The sequence below is a fragment of the Bemisia tabaci genome, chromosome 10, assembly GCF_918797505.1.
Source record: "Bemisia tabaci chromosome 10, PGI_BMITA_v3".
Lineage (NCBI taxonomy): Eukaryota > Metazoa > Arthropoda > Insecta > Hemiptera > Aleyrodidae > Bemisia > Bemisia tabaci.
This window is the reverse complement of record NC_092802.1, coordinates 19387424-19411480: the sequence shown is the minus strand read 5'-3', so window position 1 is coordinate 19411480 and position 24057 is coordinate 19387424. Positions and strand designations below refer to the sequence as shown.

The following is a 24057-nucleotide window of genomic DNA, read 5'->3' as shown; positions in this document are numbered from 1 at the left end:
GCGGTCGGCGGGTACCGCGTATTAGCGCCTACAAGACTGCATGAATACTTCTCGCATTACGCCAAACGCAGTGCAGTCGGTCAGTTGCCGTGAAACGCATATTGTCACCTTCCGGCCAAAACATCACAAGCGGCATGTGACGTTTAAAATTGTCCGCCGCCATTTTATCTTTTTACAGAGATTTTGTTCAACGAAGCTGTCCGAAAATTTCACATAATTTCCTTCGCGCTGCCGATAAAATTCTGTCAAATTTTCAAACAGATTCAACCAACAATATCTCTGTAAAAAATAAAGTGGCGGCGGAAATTTTGAAACTTCGCACGGCACTTGCGATACTTTGACCGGCTGGTGACGATATACACCGGAAAAAAAGGATGCTGATTTAGCAGTCTGGATTAAAAAAGTGTGCTGCCTCACAAAACGCTGAATTAACCGCTACAGCGTCTACTTCAGCAATGTCAAGATGTAACGCTAATTGAATCAGTGAGAACGAAAACACACCAACTCGGTATCTCAAAAATGCTCAATTTTCATGTATGAGAGTCAGTTTTCAAAAAGGTCATTGAAGTTAACACATCTGTTCCATCTTGAACCTTTAAAGTATCCTTAAGTCTTGTCTTTCGGTACCAAAAATCTTTTTCTTGTGCTAACTTTTTTAACTACTGTCTAGTTTTGCTTGTGTCTTGATTATTTTCATTTTTTCGAGTCGGTGTGTTTTCGTTCTCACTGATTCAATTGCTGTGGCACTTTTTTACATCCAGAATGTTAAAGTAGTATCCTTTTCTTTTGTGTACTCTAAGAAAGGCTAGGAAAAATGAAAACTTACAGCTAGCGAGGAAGTTGAAGACCTAGCCGTCGAGTCTCTAGGCGAAGGAACTTCATCCAAAAGGTGCGCGTACGACTTCAAGACCACTTTCCTCCGATACTGCACGGAGGAGGGGAACGAAGTCCGGCCGGAAGTCGAGGCCGCCCGCGACCGGAAATACCTATCCTCACTCCCGAAGGACGCGTTTCCGGGGAACGCACTTCCGGAAAGCGTCCGGCTCCTCTGACGATCCCTCTTCGCGGGTTTCTCCTGCTTCCGGAGGTGGTTCAAGCTGAGCTGGTAGAAGTAGTAGAAGTTCTTGAAGTTCTCGCGGATGAGCTTCGCGATCTTTTCGGGCGGTTTGGGCGGGGGCGGCTCCGGGGGCACCACTTGGGGGTAAGGCATCACCAGTTCGCTGAAGTAAGTCTTGTCCCCCTTTTTGCCCCCGCAGGAAGTCAGCGGCTGCGACTCGACTTCCGGTTCGAGGGAGATCCTCCGGGAGTAGGTGAAGTTGCCGGAGCGCGAGACGCAGTTGATGTACAAGTCTTTGTTTTCCCACTTCCGGTTCGCACCGGAAATCGACTCTTGCGAGTGTTTCCGGTTCGCTCGCAGTACCCTCATCGGAGGTTTTCCGGCGGAAACGGAAGCCCCTTGATTCGGTTGTGGAATTCTCTGCCTCTGATAAGCAGGATTCATTTCCGGTACTCGGTTGATAACTAGGCGTTTCCGGTTCGTCGACACCAGCTTGTTGTGACGATTTCCGGTTGAAACGGGACCCTCCGGAAGTGCAATTCAAGCAAAGTGCATTTCTCGTTTTACGCAGCGTGAGATCGAGATCAGGCTCATTGGCTCCTGATTTTCTCTTCCGGGTGTGCCTGAAACGGCGCTCGTTGCTGAGGCCTTCGGTGCATTCCGATGACGCACTGCTAGGAACTGGGTTCTCTCTCTGGTGCTTAGCGCCGGATATTCGCCTTTCACCATGACCGCCGAAAGCTTGACTTCTAAAAAAGTCCAAAGTTTCCTCGAAGGACCCGAAAGTCCTATGCTCATGATCGCCGTCGAGTGTTTCCGGTTTCTTAACTTTCCCGCTGATCGCACTGGTTGCATTCAACGTATCACTCACAAATTTGGTCCAGAACTTTGAGTCAAAGACTTTAGAACCTCTCCTGACGTCTGCTTTCACATCTTCATCCGGGCTTTTCTTGTCCGCTTCACATCGAACACACGTACAAGTAGGAACCTCCTCAACGGTAGAATCCCCTTCTTCGATTTCCGGTTGCGTCTCGACATCATTTCCGGTGCCGCTACTTCCGGTCACATCACTAGCGCTAAAGACAACATTCGAAGGGTTGTACCTTTCCAAGACCGCACTGGCGAAGTTCCCAGGCCAATAGCACACTTCCTCGACGCACAGGCTGGGAGCCGTGCAGACTGATCGTTTTCGACATTCCTCGACGTCGTTTCCGGTCCCAGAAACGTCACTTCCGGTCCCAGAAACATCATATCCGGTTGGGGAAATTCCGACGATTTCACTTCCGGTGACCTCGATCTCAACGGCATTGCGGAAGACACCGTCCTCAGGAGCGACGCTTGGCCGGCGAGTCGCTTGGCCTTTGACCCCTTTGGAGGAGCCCTTGTGGGTGCCCTCTGGGTCGACCGGGCCGCCATCTTTGCGCTCGTATTTCCGTTGAAGCGGAAACGCGAAGCTGGTCAGGAAAGCGGAAACAAAGTTTCGCCGCTTGGGTTCCTTTTCCGGCGGAGGCAGAGCCGGATCCACGAAGAGGGTCGAAGTGTTTTTCTTGTCCTTCCCGGAGCCTTTGGTCTCGTAAATCGAACACACGGAGACGTATTTACCGTTGACCTTCGGAGAGGTCATTTCAGTTTGACCATCTTAGAGAATCACGAGGACTATTGATGAACAATCGTGATAAAGGAAATTCGGAACTTTACTTTTCGAAAAAAGAAGATACATCCATCATAAAGTTGTTTCAAACATCAATATTTTTAACAATTCCGTATTAAATGTTCTATCATTTTGATGTCGATTAGTTGTAGCGTTTTTCTAAGTATTTACAACACTTCATTCGTAGAGTTTCATTTCAAGTTGATATGAAAACTGTAATTTTGTTCATCGATTGTTCGTTTTGTTTTTTGCACTGATTTCCCTTCATCGATACATTAAATTGGCTTTTCTCCAGATTTCGATACAATTATCGATCAGTTGTGGAGAAGTGTGTACTGTATTATTTACGGAACTTCATGTCAGTCTGTTTTTCGATTTATAAATCGTCTTTTATAATGCTGCCGGAATATTATCCGTAGCAGAGAGGAAATCTGGCGACAGCTGACCTTATTATACCTTCAGCGGCAATGATGAAGACTTTAACTGCTTCATAATGGCCAATTAAAGGATTAAACACGTTGCATTTTTTATTTCTTGAGTGAAAAGATTCCATCGAATTTCCTTTCAAACTGCAGTAAATTGTCGAGAACTGCCAAGGCAAATTTTAAACGTAGGGCAACTTGATGCGTTTTTTTTTGGTTCCGTTTCTTTCTTCCGGCCGAAAATTCCAATTTGTTATTGATGAAAACACAACTTGAAGACCACTGACTCGGCTTGCGAGTGATTTGAGATGTATTTGATTCTGCAAGGAAGTTTCCAGCCGATCTGATTTCAGACGCTGGAAGCTGAATGAACCCTCACACCGACGCTTAAAATAAAAACAGGTTACGCTTCAACGGATGGTCATTCGTTTTATTCCTTTTATGTCACGGAGAAAAAATCTTCACGATGGGAAAGAAATTTGGCGACGTTCTGAAGCACTTTTTCCTCCTCGAATTTCATTGAAACGGAAACTGAAGCTTATGACGATTGAGGCGGGGATTTGGACAAAAACAAATCCTAGAATCACAGATATTTTGTTTGGCAAAAATCACTTTTTGGAATCACACTTGAATTCGTTAATAATTCGAAACCATGGCTTTTTACGGCTTGAAAAAATGGTCGTCAAAATTGTAATATTTGTCTCACTGTTAAAAAATCTTTACAGTGAGTGATTTTCTTGTCGAGTCATCGTGATTAGCGAGTTTTACTTATTCCAATTAAAAAGTTAAAATGCAAGGATCGATTACTTTTAGGTGGGTTTTAAGACTAAATCAGATGGTGACATAATTTCCGAATGCACTTTTCCTTCGTTTAGCAATACTTTGATACGTTGGTAAATATTGACACACGCATTTCTTGATTCTTCCATTATGATGAGAAAGTAGCTGTCGATTCACTTCCAGGTGATAAATTCATGATTCTACGAACACACAATTTGTAACACAGTGAAGGGCCAAAGTGACCCTTGCGATTGAATAGGAATCCAGAAGTAGATTTAAAAATTCCGCCTCAGAACTTTGAAATTTACTTTGTCAAATGCCTAGGCTGACGTAATCTTCGATGCTTGACGCGACGTAAGGTGAGACTTAATGAAGTTAAAAAAATTAACAATCGCGGAAAGAGCACTCATGTAGCGGGCACTACTTAATTCAAAAATATCGTTAAAGTACCTCGATATACAATTTGATTGCTTCAAATATAACCATCAAAAGAGATTTAATCCACTAATTTTGCTCTTAAAACTGAGTAAAAAGAGAAAAGCTAGCTTCGAGGATTAGAAAATATCCCTAAATTGGCAGGCGTTCAAAAATTATTTATGCCATTTTCGGGGACCATCTAGGATCCAACCGGTTGCTCCATTTAAAACTCAGGAAGGCACCAAACCGAACTTCCCAAAGCTCGCAGAGAGGATCACACCCCACAGATTTCGATTTCGATTTCAATATTCGGTTGCGTTTTTGGTCGCACCGATTCGAGGTTTTTTTTCCCGCAAATTTTTCGCACTGTCACCACCGTCACGATTACGGCGATTCCGGAAAACTCACACACTGACACATTTACGCACGCTCACTGGCGCACCCTTGGCGGCGGCAACGCGGGGGGGGGGGGGGAGCCCCTCAGGGCGTAAGCGGGAGCGCGGGCAACGCGGGAGATCCCATCGCGATAAACTGACTCGAAAATTGGAATCGAAACGCGTCGTGACTCGGGCACGCAGGTATGAATGACTGGCGCCGCGGCGCCGAATCGCGGTGATATATGTTAATTTTACTGTTAAGAGATAGGTATAATTTCGATTTTTTTAAGCCGGGCGGCAACGGTGCGATGCGAAGTGGTTCCGAGGTTGTCGCGCTGCCAGATTGCATTTGCTGAGGACGGAAAGGCCGTTAGGGTGAGCTTTTGGCAATTTCGCGGTTATTATGGTTTTATGACTTTCCTGGTTCGTATGATAGTGATCACTGGGAAAAAAACACATTGAATCTAGAGCCCAGACTCTTGAAAAAATTGACAAGAAAAAGGACTCTTGATTTAAGCAGATATAAGCTTAAATCAAAAGGAAATCCGTTCAAATTAAGAGGCTTGGTTCTCGATTTAAGCAAAAATCTGATTGAATCAAGATTTTTTCTTGTCAATGTTTTTAAGAGTCTGGACTCTAGATCCAATGTGGTTTTTTACCCAGTGATGGTTTGATGATTTTAAAATTTTGAGGTTTTTAAAAGCGTTTACAGCTTTTGCGGTTTTGATGTTTTTCACGGTTTTTTTTTAATTTTTCCAGGTTTTACATCTTAGACGATGCTTACAATTTTTATGGCTTTGATGATTATAATGTTTTTCTGACTTTGCTAGTTTTTATGATTTTTATGACTCCGACGATTCAATTTCTTTTCAATGTTTTTGTAAATTTTTAAGTCAGCGGGGTACCATTTTTGGGCGAGGTAAGACGAGTAACTACCACTCCTAATGAACTTTTAAAGGGGGAATTTCGATCAACTTTAACTTTTGATCAACTCTGACCGATACCGTTTAGCGGTTAGAATGGTAACTTGCAAAAAATGAGGCTGTATATAGAAAATATTTGTTTAAAAAAGCGCACAGTTTCACGGTATAATATTTGCGTGGGGCTCCTCGAATATCACTATCTCGGTTAAGTTTGGCGAATGGGGCAATAGAGTATTGAAATCTTATCGACAAGACGTCCCATCGCCGGGTTAAAAAAAGACAAACACACCCGAGTCATTCAACCGCACTGAACTGCTACTACGTCATGTCAGAAATAATTCAGTTTTAACCAGAATTTGTTTGAGGTCTGTATACACAGAAAAAAGAACAGAGTGGAGAAACAATCGTCGTTCTTGCGTTGTTTTTGTGTCGTTCTTGCGTCGTTCTTCTTCTACAAACGACAATACGACACGTTTTTCAGGCCAAATAAAATTTTAGGAATTGCTCCAAGGTTCTCTTGCTCTTTTAAAAAAGCCTTTCGAGTATATATGTCTTCCCGAACGTGTGATTAAAGAGGTTCCAAGAAATATCCTTACGACATTCCTTTTGACTTTTGGTCATGATTAGAAGAGAGCAAGATGCTTGTTAATAGAAAAAAATTATGAAATAGGACAAGGAAGATGGCGGTCTTGTGACGCGAATATAGTCACAACGCTTGAATACAACTAATCGTGCTCAATGGATGTGCGGGTTACACATCCACAAAATGAAGGCGTTTTTATTTCGTTCCCCTCTCAGATCGACTTGCAGCACTGCGTGCATTTACCGAGTAAATCCTCGCTGACCGTGATATGATACTTTAAGATTTCGACACCAAATAAGAATGCCACAAATTGAAATAACCGGGGGCCCTTCCTGGCTGCTACGCGGTCCACCCTCCGTCGGGCCCTACAGACTAGATCAATTTAGAAAAAAACGTGTATACCATTAAATTTCTTATGTACATACGTGTTATTACTAATGAGCCAGAAATTATAGTCCCTGATGCAAAATGAAGTCCAAATTTTCCTCTCGATTCAAGAGGCACTCTTCTTGGAACCAAAAAAAGTATTTTGGCCTAAATCAAGTCATTTCCGAGTTTCTGTAAAAATCTTCTTCTTCACTTCCCTACGCACCTGAGTGTTGAGCAGGGTGGCATGAAACGTGAGGAAGAAATGAAAGATTGGACTTTTTAGTGAAATATTTCATATTTTTCAGGGGCTTGAGTATGCAACCCGCACTCAAACACACACAAACAGTAGAAAGTCACAGTTTTTACATTTTACGAAACATGAAAAGAAACCGATATTTTTCAATATCTTTCAAAAATCCCTGAAATTTCAAGATTTTATATTTCATGAAATTTTGCCACCTTGGTGTCGGGCCCATCATCCTCCCCGATTCTCAGCTTTATTACGGACGGATTCAGCGGAAACGGATTGACGTGCGGCAAGTGCGGAGGATACGCGAGTAAAGGCCTCGCGATCGAGACAGGGTGGGGGCGGAGGGGGGTTGTGGGGGGGGGGGGGGGGGCTAAGCCCGTAATGGACCGGTCGACCTGTCCGCGCCGCGCCGGGCGACCGCGCTCAGTGCCAGTGAGAAACCGGTGTCGTACAACGCGGCGCGGAACCCACGACGACTCCGCACAATGGCTTGAGTCGATAGGAGAAGTTGGACAAAACTTGGAAACTTTAAACGCTTATAACTCCGTTTTACACAAAGTATAGAGGCTCTAAAAGTGGCTCCATTTGTTTCCTCGTAAAATTTGCTTCTACGAGCACCCCTTAATATCTAAAATGTGATGAAATAAACATAAAAATTATTGGTTTTAGTCAAAAATTTCATGTCCGACCTCTCGGATTGACTCCATCCACTGGGCGCCGCTTGCCTCGCGCACCGAAACCTCTTTTTCTCACATCCGACAGCTCGGGATGCCACATTTATGCTTTCTGAGTTACTTTAGATCAGACTCATTTATTTTTGGGCCATTTTTGGTTAGGTCATTTCGATTTCCATCCTTTCCGAGTGTTTTGATTCCCACCACCTTTTTTCACCCCTTTCCTCCCTCTCAAATCCTCTCCTCCCTTTACTCCTGATTACAGCTGACGAGTTGCACCGTTTTGAAATTTTTAGTTTATTTCAAATATTTTTTTTATCGTGGTTTTTGTCGTCTTATGCACTCTCTCTTATGATTCTCACTGCGCTTTTGCAACCCTTCTATTCCATTCCCATTCCCTCCAATCATCTCCTCCTCGTCCTTCACTTCTGATTACAGTTGCCAAGATGAAGGTTTTTGAAAATTTTGTTTTTCAAAAATATACATACAATTTTTTTTCAGCTGGTTTCGGGTATTTTCTACTATATTGGCTCTTTTCTGCTGTTTTGGGTTATTTTTGAAAATTTTTTAATTTTTCGGCTGATTTGGGATAAATCCGGGTGCATCCGGAGTTTTCGCTCATGAGAGTGTCTAATTTACCAGTAGAAAGTGTTATATACTATCGAAACCAAAAATCCATGGTTTGAACTGGTCGGACCGTCTTTCTTCCACCCTTCAAAATTTATATTTCATCTCCCTTATGAAGCTTGAAACATGAAATGGAAGCTCTGTTAGGCGACAGCAGGGCGTCCGTGCGAGTTATCCTGTATTACAAGTGAGAAAACCAGAGATGAAAGAGAAAACGCCTTCAACTTTGTGGCTATGCAACACTAGCATCCGAAAAGCACGAATAGATGCATCATGGCGTTTGTATCAAAGTGGTAATCGAACGTTTACCGCTTGAGAACTGAATAGAGAGAATCGTTAGTTTTTCGGGAAGAATTAGATATATTCAATCAAAAATAGACTGACTAAATGAAGAGATGGAGAGATGCCAGACTCCGGAGGACCTCTACCATGACAGATTCCTGTGGCGGGTAGGGGGTAGGCGTCACAGAGCGTCCCAGCGCGCCGTAAAAGCAACTTATACATACACTGGGTGACTAAATCAGGGAATGCCTACTTTTTCTCAAGTTTTATTTCTTATCGGAAAACTGAGCAATGTTCCAACAGGAAATTTTGGCGGAAAATAAGAGAAAGAAAGATACGGATAGTGAGAAAAAAAAGATGAGAAACAGGGAAAAGAAAAATTTCTATTCCTTCTTTTCATATGTTGCTTTTTATTCTTCATCACTGAAAAAAAAAAAAAAAAAATATTGGATCTAGAGTCCAGACTCTTTAAAACATTGACAAGAAAAAATACTCTTGATTTAATCAAAATCTAGCTTAAATCAAGAACCAAGCCTCTTAATTTAAGCGGATTTCGTTTTGATTCAAGCAAAAATCCGATTGAATCAAGAGTATTTTTTCTTATCAATGTTTTCAAGAGTCTGGACTCTAGATCCGATGTGTTTTTTTCCAGTGTACTTTTCTTTTTGCCGTTCTCCATCTTCTTCTTCTTATTTCCTTCACCGCAGTTCTCCTATCTCTGGTATGTTCCTACAAATCATACGTCTTGAGTCCTAAGCTTCTTTTTTTTTTTTTTTTTTTTTTTTTTTTTTTTTTTTTTTTTAGCTCTCAATATTGGTAGAACTGGTTTGAATAACCACAAAGGCTAGTGGCGCGAAAACTTGACAACTAAGCCAGGTCCAGATCGGCAGCACGCCTACGTCACAATCAGTCATAACAGTCAACAAACAGGATGACTAACTACTTTGGTCCACGCTTGCATCGTTGCACCTCGTTGGCCGGCCACCAGCCAACAGGTCCGCTAACGCAACGTTGTTTATGAGCTCTTAAGGTCTCCACACGTCAATGACATGTCGCAGTGACACTCAGGGCTGCCCCGGCACCATCAGATCACTTGTCATCGTCGATAAATCAAACACAGAAATATGGATCGTATTCGATACGTCAAACAGGTAAGATTGTATCGATATCGATGGATTCAACGTGTAACGGAGACAAGAGACCCTCCACTTGTATCATGGCCGCGGTAGAAGCTTTTACTTTCGGAATTTCAGCATTCTATTGTTGACTTACCTACATGCTTGATGTTCAACAACGTGTTGGCAGTTTCGTTTTGCAAAAAAGCCGAAAATGACTGTTTGGGAAACTTGTTTGGCTCATGACTTCACCCGAAGCTCATCTACCATGTTGGTAGGTCAACAACCAAAATTAGGGCGATGACTGTTGCTCTCTTATAATTGGATCGCGTTTAACAGAAAGGAGCCAAGCCACATTTGTTGCTGCCAAATTTTGACAGGGCAATTCATTCCGCAAGTTTGAATGATCGTGTCAAACACAGAGCGGCCGGCGCGAGGCTGGCGCAGAACGCATAGTAGAGCCTTATAAGACCGCAGGATACTTCATGCATTGCAAAGACAGCCCGGGTCTGCGCAGCGACTGGTAGCGCCTTACAAGTCAGCAGGATACTTCATGCATTGCGCCTATACCGCGGTGCGCGCTCAAGTCCTTGAAAAGTCGTATTTTCTTGGTGTCGATCGTATCCCGGTACATACCATTTCCGAACAGTGCACACCGCACCGCGAGCTTGCAATCCTAGGATCACAGGATTGTAAAGAATTTGCAATCCTTATTATGTCTTGTTATAACTTACAAGTGGAAATTGTTCAAGTTGGAATGCTGTCACCTTCAATAGTCCAGAAAACGTCGAACTTAGCTGGTAACTTCCAAGGACAGAGAGTGAACATTGTTTTTTTTTATCACAAACCAGGAAAAATTTTAAAGGAGATAAATTGGACCGCGTTAAACAGAAAGGAACCAAGCCACATCAGCTATTGCCAAATTTAATCGGGCAAGATAATTTTTTTCATGAAAACGGTTGTGCGGATTTTCGTGCAAATTTCAGTGAAAATTCTCTATAGTTTGAAGCAAATTTCTTAAAAATTTCAAAGGAATCTGCACAAAAGTTCTCTCGTAAAAAATTAAATTGCACAGTTAAATTTGGCAATAGCTGATGTGGCTTGGTTCCTTTCTGTTAAACTCGGTCCATTTGTCCATAAGGAAGAGTTGAATCCCCGAAAATAAAAGCTTCCACCCGTTGCCAGGAGGCCAGTGGAGGGTCTCTTGTCTCTGACATGTAATCATAACCTCAGACGTCAGTTGAGGAATCTGAGAGAACAGGTATCTTGAGATAGATTTTCGATTCGTATGAGTATAAATAAATGGCAATGAACAGTGAAATTGTTAGGAATTTCCCTATTTTTGGCACACAACACACAAGTTTTGGCAGCCATATTGAATACTTGCAATAATTGCAGAAGACTTCAGTTTTGTAGACTGAGTGATTCCAGCTCCATAAGATCTGAGGTCTGTCCTAAAACTTAGGTTTTCTTTCCGAGTGTTCAACGGATATTATTCTGTGCTCAGCAACTGATAATTGAAATTGATAGACAAAGCGATAAACAAAGAAGACGTAGGCAGTATGGAGCGATCCTATCAGTTAAAATGGGCGGTTCCTGTAGACTAAGAAAGAAAATGATGATCCAAGTATAGGGTCTCTGGTGGGTTGCCGTTAGTTAGTCTATTACCAACCTCTTTTGTCCATTGCAACCACTCGTTTCCACCAATAGGAGCCATTTTGTCTTCTGTGTCTATAGATTTGCCCATCAATTTCAATAATCGGCCCGCAGTCAATCATCAGTCAATGAGAGTCCACCATTATCCCTAAGCGAACTGTTTTATTTGGTTTATCGACAATCGAGTCTAATACATGTGCCGCAATGCTAAATCAAAACGCCGTACATCCATTCGAATGCTGCCAAATTTCTCTCCGATAAAATATTTAATTCTGAGGGAGAATATGTAAATTTTTCTCGCTGTTATCAGATGTTTTAAAACGAATTGCGACGGAAAGCCTATACAAAATTGAAAACAAGCACAACACACAATTTTCCCGGTAAACGCGTGTTTCATGAACGAAAATTTGGCAACGTCTAAGGGTTCAAAAAACGTTCTTCTTTAGTGTGGCGCCTGCAGCTCGCCGAGATCGGACCGAAGGCCGCGGACCGATCTCAGAGTGGAGCGCCGCCGCGTTAAGGAAGAACGCCGTATGCACATTCGAATGTTGCCAGATTTCCCCGGGTAAAACCTGTATTTGTGAGAAAATTTGCGCATATTTTCCCTTGAAATTTTCATGGAGTTCAGAATAAATTGCGAACAAAATTGTCTGAAAAACGCGAGGGAAATTATTCAAGATATTCCCACTAAATATGCTTCTTATCAACGGAAATAAGGCAACGTCTGAGGGTTCATATGGCGTTTTTCCTTAGCACGGCAAAGCGTGACGCTGCGGAATTAATGGCATACCTCTCGTACTGCTAATTACATCGGCGAGTGTGAATGAGACAATGCGGCCAAAGGCATCCACCACTGCGCTACAACTGCCCAGTGTCATGTGTCCGTCTGCCAGCTGACCAGGCAGGCTAACTTGGACACTGACGGCCAGATGGCCGCCTTGTGCCGCGTGTGGCCGCAGCCAGTCAGTCAGCTCTGGGATTGTATGATCTACGTTGCCGTGCTAAGGAAAAACGCCGTATGAACATTCGAGGGTTGCCAAATTTGCCTCGACAAAACATGCAATTTTGTTAACATTCATACACATTTTTCCTTGCAATTTTCAGATATTTCAGATTGAATTGCGTACAAAATTCTCTGAAAATTTTGAAAAAAAATATTTCCGAATTCCCCAGTAATTTTGGTTTATCGAAGGAAACTTGGCAACGTCTGAAGGCTTATATGGTGTTTTTTCTTAGCACGGCAGTATGGTTATGGGGCCTCCACACGCTTCTACTCCAGGTTGTGGAGCCCCCCTATGGTTGTGGGGCCATTCTTCGTGACCTCGCAACCAAAATCTTGACAGAAAACGGCATTTATTGGCCAAAAAAGAAGTCCGAGAGGTCAGGTTAGGTTGCTAGGTTAGGTTAGGTTAAATTAGGTTAGAAGAAGTCAGGCTGTTTCGGCCAAAATATCGTTCTGTTAGGTCAGGTTAGGTTAGATTGGTTTTATAACAACATACAAGTCCGGTGGCCCTACAACTTTTGTCATTCAAGACTGTGCGTTTCAACGGCCTAAAATGTCTGTAATGCGTGCTAACTGATCTGTTACGTTACGTCTGCGTCAGTGGCGTGGCGTGATTGATGGACTATCGATAAATCCTCATTTGAAGCTATGGTAAAGAATCGATCATTAAGGTTTTCGTTGCAACACCCTGTTTATCGATTCTTTTCGATGGGTTTATATGACAGCTCAATCATTATATCGCAAAGCACGCCACGCCATGCCAGCGCCGCTGGTCAGATTCGGGTTCTATTGGTTGGTAGAGTTTCCACCTGATTCTGAGATTTGCAATATGGACCAAGAGACACAAGATACAATACAGAGGTTTGTTACATGTCCATTGGAGCGCTTTTAGATTTGAACTCCGCCGACCAAACAAATAGCAGTGGCGTGGCGTGCTTTGTGATATATCGATTGAACCAACATTTATACCAATGGGAAAGGATAGATAAACAGGGTGTTCCCAACGAAAATCTTACTAATCGATTTTTTACCATACCTTCAAATGGGAAGATATTGATAATCGATATCGATCATTCACGCCTCGCCACTGGAGCAAGTTATATTCGTCCGCGTATGAAAGAGGAAGAGGGAAAAAAACCCAATGGGAAAGATTTAACTAAAAAATGTGTAGCGACATATGTCGAAAATAGGTCGTTTGTCGGTTGATTGAATTCGCGGAATTTTTCAATTTAAGCGATTTATCTGTGTTTAATGCGAGCATCACACGGATTTTACGAGCGGACCAGAATGTCCCAACAAGGCGTTTATGGTCAAAACAAGCAAGAGTTGAATTTCTTATCGAATTTACTCTTAGGTCTTACCGCGTGGGCCACTAAGCAAGCTCTAAATCTCAGCATTTACTTTCATCGTGTCACTTCTTAACAATTTTACGTAGCAAACAATACGAAGAACACACACCATTAGAATATCACCCTGTAAAGAATCAGTTGCGCTTACACAGAATCGTCTTTTGGTGGTTTCAGCTTGTTGATTAGTAAAACATAGTGAAATCTGTTCCAACGCTAAGTTTCTACGGCCGATATTAATGAAGGTTTTCGAAGCTAAAGATAGTAGTTTCTCATTGCAAAATGTAGTCCAGTAAGGTCACGCAGGAAAGACGAACCCGGCGGCGTGGCGTGCTTTGCGATATATCGATTGATCTGCCATTTAAACCTATGGAAAAGGATCGATAAACAGGGCACTGAAATACAATTTTCGGACTACATGAACACGCTATCCGTTCCGGGCTCAGAGGCCAAAAGTTCCGGGTGGTGGAGCCGTGGCTTCGTCTGCTCCGGGTGCTACAGCTACGCCCGGAACTTTCAGCCCCTGAGTCTGGAACGCGCAAGGTATATCTATACAGCTCGTGAGTACGACTTCTACGGCCAGAGTTTTTTTTTCCGGTGGGTGTTTGCAACAAACACACTGGAAAAAAAATACATTGGATCTAGAGTCCAGACTCTTAAAAACATCGACAAGAAAAAATACTCTTGATTCAATCAGAATCTAGCTTAAATCAAGAACCAAGCCTCTTAATATGAGCGGATTTCCTTTTGATTCAAGCAAAAATCCGATTGAATCAAGAATATTTTTTCTTGTCAGTGTTTTCAAGAGTCTGAACTCTAGATCCAATGTGTTTTTTTTCCAGTGCACTTTGATAAGCGATCTTTCATCATAGCTGCAAATGGGGAAATATCGATAGTCGATCACTCACGCCTCGCCACTGATAATTGTCATCTCAGCTGTCTTGCAACTGACAATGAGCCGAACGATAGAACGGAGGTGGTGGCCAGAGCCGTACGACGCGGCGTAAGATTATCTGAAGTGTGAGGTGTTTTGCATAGCCGATATTGCGCTATTTTGAATGCTTTAACTACCACCACACGCTCACCTTGTGGTGGTTTTACAACTCAAATTCGGGAGCTGCATCTAGGGTCACCGGTGTTAAGTTCCTGCTCAAGGGCGGCTGCGACGTCGATTCCGCTGCCGGCCGTAAATCCGTGGAATAAATTTTTGGCGCTATTAATTTGTCCGTTGCACACGGAATAAACATATATTTAGATATCGATAGCTGAGAAACAATACCGTCTACCAGCAAACTAAACGTATTTATGCTAAATGGAACTATGTGTATGTGGAAAGATGGGGTGTGTTCGATAGTTGAGGGACATAAGAATGAATGGGGATTGATAGAAATTATCTGAAAAATTGGAGGAAAAATAATCACAAATTTCTCTGTAAATTTGTAGTTTATCAAAGGAAATTTGGCAACGTCTTTAGGTTCATACGGGGTCTATCCTCAGCATGGCAGTCTAGTTGCATGACAAATTTTTTATCCACCCCCAACTAAAATTGTGGTCACTTTTGAGGAAAGAAAACCACTAGCTGCATGTTAATTCCACACCAATCGAGTTTGTGTTTATTGAAAAAACATACATATGAATAAATACTCAGCATTTAAAATAAGAACTGTTCGTGATAAACCTATCCATAAGCTCGAACGCCCATCGAGGTTGCGTGAGAGGCACCATGTGACCCGTATTCCTCACCATGACTTCCGTAAACGTCCCGGCAGTCTTGAAATACCCAGCGACGTCAACCCCCACCCTAAACTGACATCGTTTAGCCTCACGATACTCGCTAGTACGAGGCCACTCTAACTTATCATAAAACGCGACGCTCAGGGGGTAAGCGACGATAATATCCAGTTGACCACTGTAGAACATAATTGGAAACTCCTCCGCCGTGAGTAGCTCCTCGACCCAAGGCCTAACCGACTGCATCATGTCATTCATCAAGTAGTTGTACGGCATGTAAAAGTCGTTGAATTCGTAGCTCCCGACATGGATGGCTTTCCTGACTTTCTTCTTCTGCACGAATTTGATGACCCGATCGTCGATCCCGATTTTATCGTTGGTGAAATCGTAAGGGTACATGAAACCGGTGGTTCCGAGGATGTGGTTGAACTCGAAATTGAGCCAGTCCAGAGCGTCGCGATATTCTTCGTCCTTGATATCCTTGCGAGCGTAGTTCTCGTACTCTTTGAGTTTGGCCCGCGTTTTATCGTCTACCAGACCGATTTTGTAGAGGAAGTCGCTGTAGTAGAGCATGTTCTCGGGGTCGGTCAGACCGTTGCCGATCATTAGTCCTCCCAGGTTGATTTTGAGCGCGGCGCCTGGGACCTGGAAAAGCCGGGAAGTAAGTGGGGTTGGTTGCATGACGTTTTGCCTAAAACGCTTGACTTTTGATTCAAGATTTGCTTCTATAATTAAACGCACAGTACACGCAGAAAAAAACTTCGTGCATGGGACCCGAAGTTGAGGTCATATGGATCTCTGAAGTTTTCAGATCACGCATCCGAGAACTTGAGGTCGCGCTGCCGAAGTTCCGATCGGACATCGATGCACTTCGGTATGCACCGGCATAAATTAAATTTAGAGCAGAAATATCGTATTTTATACACGGAGAAAAAAATCTTCGCGCGTATGGGGACCCGAAGTTCCTGTGATCATCAGATGTGTGACCCGATTCCTTCGGTTTATATTGAAGTACTTCAGATGTCTGACCCGAACTTCTGCAGCTCGACCTCAAGTTTTTCAATACGTGATCCAAAAACTTCAGAGATCCATATGACCTCAACTTCGGGTCCCATACGCGCGAAGATTTTTTTCTCCGTGTATAAAATACGATATTTCTGCTCTAAATTTAACGAAAAACCTCTTTTCAAAGGCTAAAAGAAGCCCTGGTAGAACGCGAGGAAAAGAGTTTTGTTGCTTTTACGAGACTCATAGTTTATTCCAGGCCCTACCAAAATGTCTAGCCTTAGTTACAATGATGGGTAAGTGGATGGAATGTGAAATCTATTTTGACTATTGTAAGAGCACTGTGTAAAAGCAATGAAGCGAGAGCGCTTTATTCTCCGCAGAACTCGGTTATCCTTCTATGTTCCTTCCAATGCTTTTTCAAAAAACTAGAGCCAAACTCAGAGCGAAACTAAATTTTCTTCATTCAACAATCAAAACACCGAAGCAAAAGTAAAATCTAAACTCAAAATGAATCGGTCGATCAATCTTAAAAATCTAGGAGGTTATAGGGAAAGGGAAAAAAATATCTGTTAAGTAGTTGATAATAAAGAATCAAATAGAGGTTTTAAGAAGGTCAATTTTTTGCTATGAAAATATAAAAATCGAGTATTTATCCTTGATGTATTTGCTCCTCTTCATTGAAGCTTTTAAAAGTACAATCAAATCAATTGCAAAAACTCCTCGTGTTGGTATTATTTTGGTTGATTCCTTTTTTCATGAACCCCAGAGAGATATTACATATAAACGGACCTAACCAGAATCACCTAACTACATTAACCGTCACCCTATTCCTTCTCATGTTTCATTTTTTCGTTCTCGCTCGATATTTTCTGAAAAAATTGTTTCTAATCTTTCACAAACTTCCAGGCGCTATGCTTTTTGAGTCTCTATGGAAAAAGAACCCCTGAGAAGAACTTAGGAAGCATGGAATGTAGTTAGGCTGATTCTGAGTCCAAATAGAGTCAATGAACTACAATTTGCAATTCAGAACTAAAATTTCTGGCTCATTTGTAAAAACGCTTATTTGTATGGTTAAACACTGGAAAAAAAACACATCGGATCTAGAGTCCAGACTCTTAAAAACATTGACAAGAAAAAATACTCTTGATTCAATCAGATTTTTGCTCAAATCAAAAGGAAATCCGCTCAAATTAAGAGGCTTGGTTCTTTATTTAAGCAAAAATCCGATTGAATCAAGAGTTTTTTTTCTTGTCGATGCTTTTAAGAGTCTGGACTCTAGATCCAATATGTTTTTTTTTTACCAGTAAACTAATGGTCCATACAATATTTCAAGATGGAGCCAGAAATTGTAGTTCCTAATTGCAAAATGTAATCAGAATAATTTTAAATATAATGGCACTGAGAATGAATACCTTGTTCTCATGGTAGATCTTGTGCCCGATCGCAGGGATGTACTTCCCGGCATAGGACTCTCCCGCGATGAAGAACTTGTTCCTCTGCAGACTCGGAAAAAGCGTGAACAGTTGAACCAAAGCTGTGTATAGGTCCCTCGCCACGTCGGTCTCATTTTTCGCAAAACCGTAGTAAGTCTTCGTAAAGCTGTATCCGGTTCCAACAGGTTGATCGAAGAACAACAGATTGCATTTCCGGTTCCAAGAGTACTCCCGCCTTTTCAATCTCAGAGAATCCGTGACGGAAAACGGTCCGATCTCCGAGAAGAGACCGAAAAGAGAACTGACGCCTGGACCGCCCTGTAGCCATAGGATCGTCGGTTGCTTCAGCCAGTCGCCAAGTTGGCTCTTGAATAGCCAGAAGAAGAGATTCGAGCTGTAGGTCTCGTTTACCGTTAAATATCCGGCGAAGCTTTCAACGTTTTTCATCAGCGGTGGGGCTTGGGCCAATTTTTGTGCTTCCGCGATTTGGCCTTTCTTGATGTAGGGTGTCAGGAAGAGTGCGTCGTCCGCCGTTAGTCCTGATGGAATGGAGGATTTTATCTTTTTGTAACCGTAGTGGTCGATGAATGCGGAAATGGAAGTCGTCAGCGAGAGTGTTATCAAAAAAACAAAATTAAAACGAGCCATGATAAAAACGCACTTTTCTCAACACGGCGGATTGAAATAAAAATAGTACGTTTCTTGGAAAAATGATTTTCCGGCTGTTTTATATTATATTTTTGCAACGTTTGAAATAACGGGTCCCGGTCGCTATAATCACTGAATCAAAACGAGCTTGAATTTTGTATTTATGGTCGCAGATTCACCTATCTTCCTAATCATTCCTTTATCGAATATAACTGCTATACATATAATGGGTGGACTTTATCTTTAAAATGCAGGTTATTTTCCTGGAACGGACAGTTCAATACTGAGACGTGTTCTTGAGTTTGTTTGTAATTCGTTCAACAATTTAGTTGTTGAGGGGTCCAGAGGTAGTTGATTGAAAAAAGATAATTTATGAAAAACCCTTGAGTTGAAGTTGTCGGCACTCAGAATCTGACTGGGATTCTATCGGTGAGATAAGTTGAATAAGTACTCATTTGTTTAGACATGCATGAGGCAAGACAATAGGGTTTACAAATATACACGATAATCTAATTCAATTTGAATTAGTGGATGATTCATTATAAATAATTGAGCGGTTAAAAAATGTCGCGAAATGAGAGGAACACTCCATAGTTCCCCAGACGGAGGAAAATTACTGCATTGAAAGGTTGTAAAATTATTTCATTTTTCTATGACATGTATGTCGTATACATATACGACTGTATTCTCATTTTTGCAAAGAATCGGAAGAATTTTTACAGTTAAAAATGGCGACAATTTTTTTTTCAACAAATTAACACGTAGACATTATGCAACGTTGAAATATAGTTAATTCCTACTTGCGTCTTAAGGGGATTAACGAAACTGGAATTTTTTTTCTTTTAGGGGGGTGGATAGGAGGCGGGAGGGGCACTTTAACAAGAGAGGTCTGAGGGACTAGAGAATTATCCAACTGAGGGAGGCATGGGGGACTCCTTCTACTCCAAAAGAAGGTCCAGGGACTTCTCTTGCTGCAAAATAGGTCCAGACGGGCCTTCTCAAAAAAAACAAGCAGAAAAATCCAACATGAATATGTTGGAAAAGCGTGCCGAATAACTAAAATGTTGGACACATACCTACTATTTTCACGTCTTTGTTATTTGCATCAATTGGTACTTTTTGCTAAATTTGGGAGAAAATATTGATTCATGAACGTTGAATGTAAATTGATTTTAGAGATTCCGTCCAATTATCTTGATTTTAAGCTGATATGCGGCATTTCGCACGACCGTGATTTGGGCGAACTGCCGTGCATCGAAATCGCGTTGAGTTAATCTCTTTGGATTTCGAACTGTAACTTCTCTCCTATTCGGCCGATTTTTACAAATGAGGTCTCTTTTTATTTGTACTTTAACGGAAAGTAAGGAAAAACTCGCTAAATAGACGGAAAACAATTTTTGTGAAAAGAGCCTCCCAAAATTTGGCCCCTTTTTAGGTATTCGATTCGACCATCGGACCAAGGTTTAAATGGAAGCTTATAGTAACAGAAAACTCAGGAAAAAATTTCAAGATGAGTATAGGAACCGTTTTCGAGTTACGGGGGGGCAAAGGGGTCACAATCTGGCCTAATTTTTTGCTGTTTTCTTGTAGAATTGATGTATCGGCGGGGTTCTTATCGTTGTTTACGCATGTGTAGCACATGGATTCCTACTTGTTTTTACACGTAGAATCGATTTTTAACGTTGCCGAATCGATATATTGATCAGTTAAATCGATTTTGAACGATTTTTTAAGGAAAGTCGATGCCATTTCAGGATTGAAATTGTTTATTTTCGATTCATGAATGAATAAATGCACCTGAAATGACTGAAGCACATGTAACCCTATGTATTTTGACGCGGAGAATTGATTTATAACATTGACGAGTCGATTTATCTACAGTTTGTATCGAATTTTTGCGACTTTTTACGGAAAATCGATGACTTAGCGGAATTAAAATCGAGTTTGCTCCATCCGAGATCGGAGATATGTACCCAACATGATTGGAGCACATCGACTCTTACGTATTTTTATACGTGGAATCGATATATAACCTCGATAAGTCAATATATCGATCAATTGTATTGAATTGATGCGATTTTTTGCGGAAAATCGATGGTTTATCGGGATTGAGATCGGTGTCTCTCCGTCCAAGATCGGAGAAATGTACCCTTCATGATTGGAGCACATCAATTCTTACGTAATTCTGCACGTAGAATCAATTTTAAACGTCGATGCGTCGATATATCGATCTGACATACACAACTCTTGCGATTTTTTACGGATATTCGATGGTTCTTTTGGATTGGCATTGGAAAGATCTAACAGACATGACTGGAGCACATCGATTCGTGTGTGATTATTCTCGCAAAATCAATTTTTGAAGTCCACGAGTCGATTTATTGACTGATCATAATGACTTCATGTGATTGGAACCAAATCCATTGACATACCAGAGTGAATGAGTGAATGAATGACTTCACTTAAAATGATTTAAGGAGATACATACACGCATCTACCTTTTTATGGAACAGTATGAGAATTCCGGATCAGCATATTTGAAGGAAGATTAACTGTCCCTCGAGTTGGCCGAGTATGACCGCAATCGATGAATCGACTCGCCAACCTTAAAAATGATTCTACGTGTAAAAGTACGTGGACACGGCGTGCTCCGACCATGTTAGGTGCATATCTCCACCCTCGGACTGTAAGTAACCAATTTCATTCCTGATCAAAAAATCGATTTTCCATAAAAATCACAAGAAGTCAATACGTCCAGTCGACGTATTGACTTCTTGTGATTTTTATGGAAAATCGTCCAGTCGACGTATTGACTTCTTGTGATTTTTATGGAAAATCGATTTTTTGATCAGGAATGAAATTGGTTACTTACAGTCCGAGGGTGGAGATATGCACCTAACATGGTCGGAGCACGCCGTGTCCACGTACTTTTACACGTAGAATCATTTTTAAGGTTGGCGAGTCGATTCATCGATTGCGGTCATACTCGGCCAACTCGAGGGACAGTTAATCTTCCTTCAAATATGCTGATCCGGAATTCTCATACTGTTCCATAAAAAGGTAGATGCGTGTATGTATCTCCTTAAATCATTTTAAGTGAAGTCATTCATTCACTCATTCACTCTGGTATGTCAATGGATTTGGTTCCAATCACATGAAGTCATTATGATCAGTCAATAAATCGACTCGTGGACTTCAAAAATTGATTTTGCGAGAATAATCACACACGAATCGATGTGCTCCAGTCATGTCTGTTAGATCTTTCCAATGCCAATCCAAAAGAACCATCGAATATCCGTAAAAAATCGCAAGAGTTGTGTATGTCAGATCGATATATCGACGCATCGACGTTTAAAATTGATTCTACGTGCAGAATTACGTAAGAATTGATGTGCTCCAATCATGAAGGGTACATTTCTCCGATCTTGGACGGAGAGACACCGATCTCAATCCCGATAAACCATCGATTTTCCGCAAAAAATCGCATCAATTCAATACAATTGATCGATATATTGACTTATCGAGGTTATATATCGATTCCACGTATAAAAATACGTAAGAGTCGATGTGCTCCAATCATGTTGGGTACATATCTCCGATCTCGGATGGAGCAAACTCGATTTTAATTCCGCTAAGTCATCGATTTTCCGTAAAAAGTCGCAAAAATTCGATACAAACTGTAGATAAATCGACTCGTCAATGTTATAAATCAATTCTCCGCGTCAAAATACATAGGGTTACATGTGCTTCAGTCATTTCAGGTGCATTTATTCATTCATGAATCGAAAATAAACAATTTCAATCCTGAAATGGCATCGACTTTCCTTAAAAAATCGTTCAAAATCGATTTAACTGATCAATATATCGATTCGGCAACGTTAAAAATCGATTCTACGTGTAAAAACAAGTAGGAATCCATGTGCTACACATGCGTAAACAACGATAAGAACCCCGCCGATACATCAATTCTACAAGAAAACAGCAAAAAATTAGGCCAGATTGTGACCCCTTTGCCCCCCCGTAACTCGAAAACGGTTCCTATACTCATCTTGAAATTTTTTCCTGAGTTTTCTGTTACTATAAGCTTCCATTTAAACCTTGGTCCGATGGTCGAATCGAATACCTAAAAAGGGGCCAAAATCAGCCTCTTTTTTGGGAGGCTCTTTGGTGGATCCTGGCGTCACGGTGAATGGTTAATCGGGCGTGGAAGATAATAGGTTCGACGAGGCGACCCTCTCCTCGCCGTCTTTTATTGCCTTGCTCGAAACCTGACATCCAAAGCTATATCGGGAGATAACTGCAATGGTTTGAGTGGATTTCTGCAGGGGCCACGGTTAGTACATGGTATAAAGAGTCACGAGGCTCATCACAGATTGCACTTGCAGTGCAAGACGCTCATTGGCTAAACAGTTTTGGCGGGAAAGAAGGTTCTAGAGTTGAGTCCTCCGAGCGTAAGAAAGCTTCTATGAGGTTTTTGTCAAATGAAATAATACGGTTTTGACAGGAAAATGTTCTCAAGGGTTCCCAATTAGCAGTTCATTCGGTTTTTTGGTAAGAGACCATCAGGGCTTGACAGTATAATGATTCAAAGACAAGAAAACGGGTCCGAGGAAAAAAATATTTGGACGGCCCGTTGAATAGCATTGGTTGATCGGTGTGCTGTACTATGGTACATCCGAGTGATTTCAAAAAGCGAGCCCTACTGGCACGCTTTAAAAAAAAATTGAAAAATTGAGTCGTCACAAAATCAGTTTCCAATCGTTCTTTCCAAAAAATTGATTGAAATGGAATTAAAAAATATTTTCGTCCCGAATATTTACTAAAATCTTTAAACTTTTTTCGGGTAAAGCCTAGTAAATTTTGGGACACGCCTTTCCTCCCTTCCTCCAGTGCGTCGCCGATGGTGAAGAGCCGATGTAGGTTATCTTTACATTCACGCGAGGTTGGCCTTCCTTTCAATTTAAAATTGGCCGTTTAAGTGGATGAAAAATGTTATAGGCTCTGAAACTTTTATTTTTATGTATTACTCTTCGGACCAAACGACCCATCACCTTTCGGAAATTCAAATTTCATACGCGCTAAAGCGCAGAAATATCTCACCTGGTAGGAGCCACTTTGGAGAAGCCATCGCCGCCTTCAGCTGTTTCAGCGGGTCACTTATCTTACGCCTCAAGCTGTTCAGCCGACAGTCGGGCCAATGCAGTTGTTTATACGCGTAACACTCTCGGAAAAATTTTGACGCTTGGGTGTCATATACAACTAAGTTTGGGCTCAACCACGAGCAAAATCGTCAGACATGCCATTGAAACGCGATTACTGACAAACACGCGTTAAGAAAGAAGGTGTGAAAATTAATTTTTCACGCGATTTCAAAGCCAATACAGGAATATTTCTGTCAAAACTCTGTTATTTTTAAAATAGAGTCCATTAAAAGTTTTGAAATGTTAGGTTTCTTGGTTTTGTTACATCTGATATCTTATCATTTCGTTTAGACACGTATATTTTGTTATTGATTGAACAATCATTTTCTTCCTAAACCACGCACATACATCGAAAAAATTCTTATTTAAGATTTTCAAAAGCACTTCCACAAACGCACACCATGATTCAGAAAAAAGAGGAGTCGTTTTCGCTCTTCCGCGAAAAGAAACTCTCACGAAATTCTGATTTTGTTAAACCTTTCAGGTTTCTGAACATCCATTCAA

At 41.5% G+C, this 24057-nt stretch overlaps 2 protein-coding genes across 3 annotated transcripts in view; both read right to left on the bottom strand.

Moving 5' to 3' along the window:
• LOC109033369 (uncharacterized) overlaps nucleotides 1-24057 on the bottom strand; it is a 358654-nt gene that overhangs the window by 72371 nt on the left and 262226 nt on the right. The gene's annotated exons all lie outside the window — the stretch shown is intronic.
• Nucleotides 15119-18436, bottom strand: LOC109033372 (venom serine carboxypeptidase). The gene is made up of 2 exons (XM_019045955.2): nucleotides 17684-18436; nucleotides 15119-15908 (listed from the first exon to the last, which is right to left on the bottom strand). The coding sequence occupies exons 1-2, from the start codon at nucleotides 18350-18352 to the stop codon at nucleotides 15177-15179; spliced, it is 1401 nt and encodes a 466-aa protein (XP_018901500.2). The 5' UTR covers nucleotides 18353-18436; the 3' UTR covers nucleotides 15119-15176.